Source organism: Carcharhinus amblyrhynchos, unplaced genomic scaffold, assembly GCF_965287045.1.
Source record: "Carcharhinus amblyrhynchos unplaced genomic scaffold, sCarAmb.v2.hapA chromosome_222, whole genome shotgun sequence".
Taxonomy (NCBI): Eukaryota; Metazoa; Chordata; class Chondrichthyes; order Carcharhiniformes; family Carcharhinidae; genus Carcharhinus; species Carcharhinus amblyrhynchos.
Genome location: NW_027649962.1, coordinates 93804 through 106026, shown reverse-complemented (window position 1 = coordinate 106026; position 12223 = coordinate 93804). Strand labels below are relative to the sequence as shown.

Genomic DNA, 12223 nt, shown 5'->3' with positions numbered 1-12223 from the left:
TCACCAACTTCCAGCTGAAATATCGATACATTTCCAACCATTATCTTCACAGAATTGTTACGGTTCACAATGAGGCCATTTGGCCCATCGTGTCTGTACTAGCTCACCAAATTAGCATTAGGAATGTGTGTCATTCTCCAGCCTTTTTCTCGTATCCTCGTTCAATGTTTCTATTCAAATAATTATCTAATTTCTTCGATTCAGCCTCCCTCCACCACACTTCCCGGCTGTAATTCCAGACCCGAACCACTGGCAGTGTGAAAAAGGTTTCTCTCTCATCATCTTCAACCCCACCACACACTCCATTCCTGAGCCACTGACCTTATCTCAGGATGAGGACATGGGAAACCTGGACTTTATGGTACAGGATCTGTAGTCAGAGACTCTTTTCCTCGTGTGGATGTAGCTGTTACTCGGGGGCATAACTATTCAGTTCATGGTGGGAGATATAGGAGGGATGTCTGAGGTAGATTCTTTACTCAGAGAGTGGTTGGGGTGTGGAATGCACTGCCTGCTGTGAGAGTGGAGTCGGACACTTTAGGAACTTTCAAGCAGTTATTGGATAGGCACACGGAGCACACCAGAATGATAGGGAGTGGGTTAGCTTGACCTTGGTTTGGACATAGTTCGGAACAACATCGGGGGCCGAAGGGCCTGTACTGTGCTGTACTATTCTCTGCTTTCTGTTTCACCATCGTCCTTTTTATCATTTAATCACTCCGACACTTCCATTTTGTTCTTTCCTTGTCACCCGCCCATCCCCAGCTCCCTGTCTCTTCAAACAATTTAATTCACTGATACTTCCAAGTTTTAATTTTAACTAATTGAACTGAAACTAAATCTGTTTCTCTCTTCACAGATATTGCCTGACCTGATGAGAGTTTCCAACATATTGATTCATATTTCAGATTTACAGCATTAATATAATTTTTCCTTCTGTATGAACTGAAGTTGTGTTTCTTGAATGTCCCGTGCTGTACATTATTATTGTTAATGATCTTATTCTTAAAAACACTGTGGATTTACCCTGATTCCTGTTATTTTTCTCTCTCTGATCTCCAGTCTCTGGGGTAATCATCTCACTGATTCTTGTGCCGAGGACCTGGTCTCTGCTCTCAGTACAAACCGCTCACTGATAGATCTGAATCTGGGTAACAATAAACTGGGAGATTCAGGAGTGAAACGGCTGTCTGTGGCTCTGAGGAATCCGGACTGTAAAATACAGACACTGCGGTAAGTAGCAGACTGTGTGAGATTGTGTTTATAATAACTGAATATTCAACAATATAATTTCACCACTGGTATTTGTATAAAAAAACACTGCCCATTACTATTGGTGTCAGTTATGAATAAGGAAAATTGCTTTTCCTCTGACTCCTGTTGCTTCTCTCTCTGATCCCTGAGCAATGGGATGTCAGTCCCACAGATCCTTATGTTGAGGGTGTGGGGGAATAATGTTATGGTTCACCCTCTGAGGTTCTCTCCTCCTCCTCAGATGTACACAGCTCTCCCCGGACACAGCATCCATTGATTTGTGAAAGGGGGGAGAGTGAATAGATGACAGTAAATGGAGGACAGGACATGGTGGTGGAGACTCGCTGTTAGTAACAGATGACAGTACAGCAGCAAGAGGTGAACTTAGTTCCAATGATCAAGATACAGAATCAGTTTGGGTAGAGATAAGAATTAACAACGTTAAAAGATCACTTGTGGAAATCATTTATAGACCCCTAACAATATTGAGAATCTCTGACACAGTTTACAGGAAAAATAATGGGGTCTTGTAAAAACAAACTGCAATAATCACGGGTGATTTTAATCTCCATATACAAAGAAGAATAAAGAACCACACAACACAGTAACAGGCCCTTCGGCCCACCAAGCCTGCGGTGACTCTTAATCCTTATGTAAACCCAGTATTTACTGCCCAATTTATATTCCTCTGTTTATCTCCTGTTCGTGTATCTATAAAGATGCATGTTGGACATTGGTAACATGCCTGCTTCCATCACCTCCATTGGCAGTGCATTCAAGGCACCCACCACCCTCTGTGTGAAAAGTTTTCCATAATTGTGTTCACCTCCATCAGGTCATCCCTCAGCCTCCTTTTTTGTAATGAAAACAATCCGTGTTTATCCAACCTCTCCTCAAAACTTAACCCCCCCTTGACCAGGCAACATTCTGGTGAACCTTCTTTACATCCTCTCCAAAGCATCCCCATCCTTCTGGTATTGTGGCAAACAGAACTGTAAACAATATTCAAATGTGGCCAACTAAAGTTTCATACAACTGTAACATAACTTGTTAACTTTTATACTCGATGCCCCAGTCAATGCTGTCTGCCTTCTTCACCACCTCATCCACCTGTGTTACCATTTTAGGGATCTGTAGACTTGTACACACAGATCCCTCTGTAGGTCAGTGTTCCTATGGGTTCTTCCATTTACTGTATAAATCACTCAGATTGTCAGGAGTTGAATAGAAGATTAGTTCACAGAATGTATTCAGGTAATTTCCTGGAGAAGCATGTTCCAGTGTCAATCACAAAACAAGCTGTTTTAGACATGGTGATGTGTAAATGTGTGGTGTTTCCAACAAAAATAGATTCCTTTCATTTGAAAAACAGCAGCAGAAGTGTTCCAACTGTTACTAATTCAAGGATTGTATTAGATTAAGTGAAGATGTGGCACTGGGATTGGCACTGCTGCCTCACAGCGTCAGGGACCCAGATTCATTCCAGTCTGTGGAGTTTTCACATTCTCCCCGTGTCTGTGTGGGTTCCACCGGCTGCTCCCACAGTCCAAAAAATGTGTAGGTTTGGTGGATTGGCCGTGATAAATTGCCTGTTAGTGTCCAAGATGTGTAGGTGGGGGGATTAGCAGCGTAAATATGCGGGGTTACAGGAAACCAGGTAACTGCAGGTCTATTAGTCTGACAGTGAGAGTATGGAAGATCCTATAATAATCTATAATAAAGGAAGTGATAACAGAACACTTCAAAATTAATTTCAGGATTAGACAGGGCCAACATGGATTTATGAAAGACTGGCACGGTGACACACTGGTTAACATTGTTGTATCACAGCCACGGGCCCGGGTTCAATTCCAGCCTTGGGTGACTGTGTGGAGTTTCTCCATTCTCCCCGTGTCTGTGTGTGTTTCCTCTGGGAGCTCCGGTTTCCTCCCACACTCCAAAGATATGCATGGTAGATGGATTCACCATGATAAAATTGCCCTTACTGTCCCAAGATGTGTAGGTTAGGTGGATTAGCCCCAGTAAATTGTGATGTTGTGGGGAGCGGATCTTGGTAAAATACTCCATCCATGTGTATCCTACACTCGGGATTCTACAGTTGGATGATTCACACATAAGAGGTTATTAAAGAAAATTGGAGCACTTGGGATTGGGAGCAATATACCAGCATGGATTGAGAACTGGTTAGTGGACAGAAACAAGGAGTTGGAATAAATGGGTTATTTTTGGGTTGACAGCCTCTAACTAGTGGAGTACGGCAGGGATCAGTGTTTGGGTCTCAGCTATTCAGAATCTATATCAATGATATGGATGTGGGGATCAAATATAATATTTCCAAATTTGTGATGAATAGAAAACCATGTGGAAATCTGAATTGTGAGGAGGATGCAGTGATGTTTGAAGGGGATGTGGAGAGGCTCAGGGAGTGGACAAAAGTTTACCAGCTGGATGACAAGGTGGAAAAATATGAGGTTATCTAATTTTGTTAGAAAATAAAACTGACATTGAGGCAACTCCAAAGATATACATGGTAGATGGATTCACCATGATAAAGATAGTTGATATCCTTGTTCATGAGGAACTGAAAGTGAAGATGAGAGAAGTTAATATAACAAATGGTATGTTAGCCATTATTCTAAGAGGATTTGAGTTGAGGAAAAAGATGTCTTCCTGTAATTATCTGCAGCCTTGCTGAGACCAACCTGGAGAATTGTGGACAGTTTTGTTCTCCTGAACGAAGCAAAGACGTACTTGGCATGTAAAGAAGGTTCATTAAAATAGGTCCAGGGACAGATGGGTTGTCCTCTGAGGAACAAAAACACTTTATTCTCAGGCCTTTAGAAGAATGATAGCTGAACTTATTCAAACCTACACTATTTTACAGGGTTCAATAGACCAGATGCAGAAAGGATGTTTCCCCTTGCTGGAGGGTCTGAAACCTGGGACACAGTCTGAGAATAAGGGGCAGTTATTTAGGCTGAGATGAGGGGTATTTATTTCCCATTAGAATGCTGGTGAATCAAGGAATGCAGGGATAATGTTGGAAATGGTGTTGAAGCAGAGGATCAGCCATGGTCACATTGAATGATGGAGTGGATTTGAAGGACAGAATGGATGACTCCTGCTCCTGTTTCTTAACATTCTTATTGCAATAGGAATGGAAGGTAAGAGTAAGAAGGTTTTGCTGCAGTTTTACACGTCCTTCATTAGAACACAACTGGAGTAATGTGTATAATGTTGAGCTCTTTACATAAAGGATAGAATTGTATTTGAACCAGTTCAGAGAAAGTTCACACGGCTGATTCCTGGGATGGAGAGATTTATTTTGTGAGGAAAATTTGAGCAGATTGGAGCAAAATCTGTGAAAGTTCAGAAGATTAAAAGGTGATCGTATTGAGGGGATGAGACAGGGTGGTTACTGAGAGGCTGTTTCCTCTTGTAAGAGAGACCACAACAAGGGGACAGTTTTCAAATGTAATTGTCAGTCCCTTAAGACTGAGATGAGGAGAATTTATTTTTTAGATGGTTGCTGGTCAGTGGAATTCTCTTCCCTGGAGACTAGTGGAGGCAGAGTCATTGAATATATTCAAGGCTGAGTTAAGAATGATTTTGGATTGAGAAGTGAATCAAGGGTTACAGAGGAGCGAGCGGGAAAATAATTGTGACTATAATTCGATCAGCCGTGATGGAGCTCGAGGGGCTGAATGGCCTTCTGCTGCTCCTAGTTATTTTGTTCTGACCCCAACACGTCCTTCAGACTTCTCTCTGTGCCCAGTGATGGATACACAAGCTCTATGTTTTGTCCTCACCAGACACTCTCCTGTGTCCATTCATTAGGCCACCCACTCAACCCATCTCACCAGCAGTAATTACCCACTCTGTCCCCAGGCCTTCCTGATCCAGCACTTCATCTTCCATTGGTGTAAGGATGGTAAGACCTGGATGTCTCCACTCTTCTTCACTCATTCCCTGATGATGTTTGCTCTCTTTCCAAACACACAAATTGTTCCTCACTCATCAAACACATGGTCTAGCCCAGGGTTGTCCAACGTGTGGACCAAGGGGTGAATGTGACCCTCGAAGCCCCTCAATGCGTCCCCCGGAGCGAGTTTCCAGAATCTCAGTCACACAGTTCAGTTTGAATGGAAGAATCTGTATGGAGCTCCTCCAATCACAGGCCGTTTCTTTCCCATGTTTGCTGCTGATGGGTTTTTGAGCCAATCTGCAGCAAATGTGGGAGAGAAACAATTTGTGATTGATGAGGATTAAACTCTAATCATCATCTTTATTTATTCCTCATTATTGTGCTCAGCAAGTTGTTTCTTTTCATATCTCAGTTTAGTTTTTAATTGAAATTTCTGCTGTGCCAAACTTGATCATTCTGAAATTTACTCATCGGCCCCTTGAGTGAGAAAAACATTGCCATGTGTTTGCCCAGTGAATATGTTGGTGAACCCTGCTCTAGCCTATGCTGGTGCCAGCCTAACGGACATGTCTCTGACAGTCAATGCTGCTGCCTTTGCATTGCCGGTGTCTGGGTGGAGATGTTCTTTCTACAATTTCCCTCTCATCCTTATTCACATATCAGGCTGTGCTACACTCACCGTGTCAGAACACATCAGGACATTGATCCTTTTCCACACTGTAACCACGTGTCTGAAACCTGCTCACCTCCCAGCAATCTCCATCCAGACTGGCTTGTAATGATGGGATAACCTCCTCCCATCCTGAGGGAACAGGACCTCCCTCCGAGCCTGAGCAGCCGGGAGGAGCCCCTCCAGGGAGGAATTAGCAATTGGGGGACAATCCTTGCTCTGCTTTCTGACATTTCAGCCCCTCATTCAGTAAGCAGAGCTCCCTCGCTGCTCCCTCCAGAGCTGCTGTGTTTGAAAGTCCTGCTGGCTGCCTTTGGAGATGGTGCCAGCATTGCCTGAACCGGGACTGCCCCCTGCCCAGGCTGCCTCAGTGGGCAGCTCCCCCTGCCTGCCAGCCGTTAATTGTCCGCCTCTGACAATATCACCTTCATAACTCTGCCTATCCTGCCCACACAGACACACCACCCATTTCCAATACCCATGTTGGGAATTCACAGCTTCTGGGAAAATCACAGCCATTATCTTCACCCTCACCACAAACTGCATTCCCAAACCACTGACCATCCCATGTCCCTCCCGAGCCACTCCGAGTAAGGACATGGGGATCCTGTGATTATGGTCCTGTCCCATCATCACTTTTACCATTTAATCACTCCTGTAATTCCAGTTTGTCCTTTCTTTGTTTCATCCCCAGCCACCCACCGCTGTCCCTTCAAACCTGTCAATTCATTGCCAGTTCCCAGTTCCAATGGAAGCTCAAACTTTACCCCTGTTTCTCTCTTCACAAATATTTCCCTAACCTGCTGAGCATTTCCAGTTTATTTATATTTCATTTTCAGCATTGAGTATTTCCTCATTCTACAGAAATGCAAGTTGTGTTTTTGGAATGTCTCCTACAATCCATTATTATTGTTATTAACAGTATTATATAAAACACTGGGGATTGAGCCTGATTCCTGTTATTTCTCTCTCTGGTCTCCAGTCTGTATAGAAACGCTCTCACAGATTCTTGTGCTGAGGATCTCGCCTCCGCTCTCTGTACAAACCAGTCACTGAGGGGTCTGAACCTGGGATTAAACTCCTTCACAGATCAATCTGTCCCTGCTCTCCGCTGCCTCATACTGACCTGCAGGAGTCTGGAATGGATAGAGTGAGTGTTTGTGTTAATGTTTAGTGTAACAATTAAAATATAAATGGATTTAAAATATAAATGGGCCTGAAACTTCCAAGCAGCAGCAATGGTAAGCAGATTGCCGGAATGTGTGAAAATTCCCCCAACCTGAAACTGCTGCATATTTCTCCCAGAATCTTCAGCACAGTGACCCCGGGGAGATCCGTCAGAGCAGAGTCGGGGAAGAGAGAGCACACACCCTATTTACAGCACAGTGACCCCGGGGAGCTCCGTCAGAGCAGAGTCGGGGAAGAGAGAGCACACACCCTATTTACAGCACAGTGACCCCGGGGAGCTCCGTCAGAGCAGAGTCGGGGAAGAGAGAGCACACACCCTATTTACAGCACAGTGACCCCGGGGAGCTCCGTCAGAGCAGAGTCGGGGAAGAGAGAGCACACACCCTATTTACAGCACAGTGACCCCGGGGAGATCCGTCAGAGCAGAGTCGGGGAAGAGAGAGCACACACCCTATTTACAGCACAGTGACCCCGGGGAGCTCCATCAGAGCAGAGTCGGGGAAGAGAGAGCACACACACTATTTACAGCACAGTGACCCCGGGGAGATCCATCAGAGCAGAGTCGGGGAAGAGAGAGCACACACCCTATTTACAGCACAGTGACCCCGGGGAGCTCCATCAGAGCAGAGTCGGGGAAGAGAGAGCACACACCCTATTTACAGCACAGTGACCCCGGGGAGCTCCGTCAGAGCAGAGTCGGGGAAGAGAGAGCACACACCCTATTTACAGCACGGTGACCCCGGGGAGCTCCATCAGAGCAGAGTCGGGGAAGAGAGAGCACACACCCTATTTACAGCACAGTGACCCCGGGGAGCTCCGTCAGAGCAGAGTCAGGGAAGAGAGAGCACACACCCTATTTACAGCACAGTGACCCCGGGGAGCTCCGTCAGAGCAGAGTCGGGGAAGAGAGAGCACACACCCTATTTACAGCACAGTGACCCCGGGGAGCTCCGTCAGAGCAGAGTCGGGGAAGAGAGAGCACACACCCTATTTACAGCACAGTGACCCCGGGGAGCTCCGTCAGAGCAGAGTCAGGGAAGAGAGAGCACACACCCTATTTACAGCACAGTGACCCCGGGGAGCTCCGTCAGAGTCGGGGAAGAGAGAGCACACACCCTATTTACAGCACAGTGACCCCGGGGAGCTCCGTCAGAGCAGAGTCGGGGAAGAGAGAGCACACACCCTATTTACAGCACAGTGACCCTGGGGAGATCCATCAGAGCAGAGTCGGGGAAGAGAGAGCACACACCCTATTTACAGCACGGTGACCCCGGGGAGCTCCATCAGAGCAGAGTCGGGGAAGAGAGAGCACACACCCTATTTACAGCACAGTGACCCCGGGGAGCTCCGTCAGAGCAGAGTCGGGGAAGAGAGAGCACACACCCTATTTACAGCACAGTGACCCCGGGGAGCTCCATCAGAGTCGGGGAAGAGAGAGCACACACCCTATTTACAGCACAGTGACCCCGGGGAGCTCCATCAGAGTCGGGGAAGAGAGAGCACACACCCTATTTACAGCACAGTGACCCCGGGGAGCTCCATCAGAGTCGGGGAAGAGAGAGCACACACCCTATTTACAGCACAGTGACCCCGGGGAGCTCCATCAGAGCAGAGTCAGGGAAGAGAGAGCACACACCCTATTTACAGCACAGTGACCCCGGGAGCTCCATCAGAGTCGGGGAAGAGAGAGCACACACCCTATTTACAGCACAGTGACCCCGGGGAGCTCCGTCAGAGTCGGGGAAGAGAGAGCACACACCCTATTTACAGCACAGTGACCCCGGGGAGATCCATCAGAGCAGAGTCGGGGAAGAGAGAGCACACACCCTATTTACAGCACAGTGACCCCGGGGGAGCTCCGTCAGAGCAGAGTCGGGGAAGAGAGAGCACACACCCTATTTACAGCACAGTGACCCCGGGGAGCTCCGTCAGAGCAGAGTCGGGGAAGAGAGAGCACACACCCTATTTACAGCACAATGACCCCGGGGAGCTCCGTCAGAGCAGAGGCGGGGAAGAGAGAGCACACACCCTATTTACAGCACAGTGACCCCGGGGAGATCCATCAGAGTCGGGGAAGAGAGAGCACACACCCTATTTACAGCACAGTGACCCCGGGAGCTCCATCAGAGTCGGGGAAGAGAGAGCACACACCCTATTTACAGCACAGTGACCCCGGGAGCTCCATCAGAGTCGGGGAAGAGAGAGCACACACCCTATTTACAGCACAGTGACCCCGGGGAGCTCCGTCAGAGTCGGGGAAGAGAGAGCACACACCCTATTTACAGCACAGTGACCCCGGGGAGATCCATCAGAGCAGAGTCGGGGAAGAGAGAGCACACACCCTATTTACAGCACAGTGACCCCGGGGGAGCTCCGTCAGAGCAGAGTCGGGGAAGAGAGAGCACACACCCTATTTACAGCACAGTGACCCCGGGGAGCTCCGTCAGAGCAGAGTCGGGGAAGAGAGAGCACACACCCTATTTACAGCACAGTGACCCCAGGGAGCTCCGTCAGAGTCGGGGAAGAGAGAGCACACACCCTATTTACAGCACAGTGACCCCGGGGAGCTCCGTCAGAGCAGAGTCGGAGAAGAGAGAGCACACACCCTATTTACAGCACAGTGACCCCGGGGAGCTCCGTGTTAGTTGATTGGGGGAGTGAATGGGTTGGTGTGTCGCTGGATGAATGGTTAGTCAGGGAGCTGGGGAGAGGTTGGAGGATTAGTTCTGGGTGTCGGGGGACTGGACGAGTTGTATTGTGTTGGGTTGGAGGGTTAATCGGGAGTTTGGATGGTGACTGGGAGTTGGTCATGTTGTTGGGGTCTAAACAGATGTGGTTGTGTGGTGGGGGGTTGGGATTGGTTAATAGCTTTGAAGAGGGTAGTGGGGTGGGGGTTGGTTCTGGGGGAATGAGTTTAAGTCAGAGTTTTAGTCAAGAATGTATTCAGGAGGCAGCTGGATAGAGCACTTGGGGTGAACGGGATCAAAGGTTATGGGGAGAAAGCAGGATGAGGCTATTGAGTTGGACGATCAGACATGATGGTGATGGACGGTGGAGCAGGTTCGAAGGGCCAAATGTCCTCCTCCTGCTCCGATCTTCTATGTTTCTATGTCAGGTGAGGAGAGGTTGGCTCAGGATGAGGCCAAGTTGGGAGAGTTAGTCCGATTAGTTTGAGGGCTCATGGGAGGTCTCCAGGCTGGAGGGGAGGTAGGGATGAGTGGGTCTAGTCAGATTGTGGGAGGTGTAGTATGGGGGATCAGTGGGAAGTGATTGGGGGACTCGGTTGTGCTATTCAGGTATTAGCCCAGGTGGTGAGCTGTCTAACATTACCTGAGTAACTATCCAGGTCAATTTTGTGGATCTGTCCCAAGTCTCTGACTCTAACTGCAGCAGGGGACTTCCCCAATAGTAGTTACTGCCTCTGGGACAATTCCCAGGTAGATCAGTGTGTCAGGACATCCACAGGGTCCCGATGCTCATCTTCAGTTGTGTGTCTGGGTCTCTGGTGATCCAGAAACCAGAAGATTTGTCCCATTAACTCCAGTCTCCTGTTATTTACCCTGTTGATCAATCTGTTTATTTCCTGTTTCATCTTTAATCTGTTTCAGGCTGAGGGGAAATCAGTTCAGTCCAAATGGAGAGAGACAGCTGGAGTCACTGCGGGAATCCAGACGGGGACTGACAGTGACAGTGTGAACATTTCAATCTCTGAACATTGCTGCTCCACCGGTTACAGTGAAATCCTGAATTGTGAAGATCTTCGACAGCTCCTTCCAAACCCTTCATTCCTGCCCCTCTCCCTCCCTATTCCATCAGCCCCTCCGGCCTGGCAGTGATTTCCCTGCTTACCTGGTTTCCCAGCTGGAAAACTGTTGTAGTTTTAGTCTCCACATTGAAGGAAAGATTGCTGCAAACCATTGTTTAAGCAGCAATGTGTTGTCAGTGTTCTCAGCAACAGAGTCTTCACCCTCCTTTCAAAATGGAGCAGCAGAGATCATTCTCCAGAGAGAGGGAACAGTGTGTGTGATTCTGACAGTACCCAGCAGAGGACAGATTGGTTAATCTTGTCAGAGTTTCCTCTCTGTCTCTGTGAATGAATTAAAGGCTCCACCAGCCTCTCCTCAAAACCTCTTTCACTGTCTGGGGATTAAAGTCACACAATGCCACCATCTGCTGGCGGCTCACACCTACTGCAGGGGCTGCTCTTTGTGAGCCTCAGACAAGTTCAGTCAGTCCCATGTCTGCATCTGGGAACCGGTTACTGCAGTGTGAATATTGAACAATATTGACAGGGATTGGAGTTTACAGCAGGAACCTCGGCTGGTGAATTAACCCTTTTATCACCAGACACTGTACATGAACTCTGTTCCCTCATTCCCTATGGGAGATATTGTCTGGAGATTGTCATTGGGGATGATCTCAGACTGTAATGTGTACATTTGGTGCAGTTATTAGACACTAATTCCATTCAGAATGGGAGTGGGTAAACTGTGCTGCACTCTGTAATTCCTGTGTCAGACATTCAGTGTTTAATCTTCCACAGTGGATCTTACTAATGGATCTTTTAATATTTCCCAGATAATTGTCTCAATCTCACAGACTGATACTTTGAAAATTGGAAATACAAACATTTTGAGACTCAATTACAACCATTCATCAATTTTGTCCGTGCTCAAACAGAAAATAATTTCCAAACAAACTATTCCCCTTTTGCTTTTGCTTTACAATTCCACAGGTTGATACAGAGAGCAGTTCCATTGGAATCCAAACCTGCCAATTATCAACATCAACACAAGTTCCCACATATTTACCTGGGAAAGTTTCAGTGTTAACTTTGGTGAAGCAGGGTGTTGATTCCTTAACCCACAACACGCATACATACACACACATACACACACACACATACACACACACACATACACACACACACATACACACACACGCACACACACACACACGGTAAATGTTAATTCAATTATTTCTGGAACTGTTAAAATCCCAAATGCACAGGTTGATTAAAGTGTTTCCAAACCAAAGGTGGAATATGTTTCTGATTTATAATCTGAATCACACAGAGGCACTGACATTCGCCCACAAAAACATATAATCACAAGCATAATCTCACACACACACACACACACACACACACACACACAGAGACACAGTGGCACAATCATGGAACCAAA

At 47.1% G+C, this 12223-nt stretch overlaps 1 protein-coding gene across 1 annotated transcript in view; it reads left to right on the top strand.

Annotated features, from left to right (window-relative positions):
* The window catches only part of LOC145338896 (NACHT, LRR and PYD domains-containing protein 3-like), a 52701-nt gene extending 40840 nt beyond the window's left edge, over positions 1-11861 (top strand). The window contains exons 6-8 of the mRNA XM_080183292.1: positions 1063-1233; positions 6832-6999; positions 10646-11861. Coding sequence (XP_080039418.1) covers positions 1063-1233; positions 6832-6999; positions 10646-10733 — 427 coding nt within the window. The 3' untranslated portion in view covers positions 10734-11861. The remainder of the gene's footprint in view (positions 1-1062; positions 1234-6831; positions 7000-10645) is intronic.
* The last annotated feature ends 362 nt before the right edge of the window (positions 11862-12223 follow it).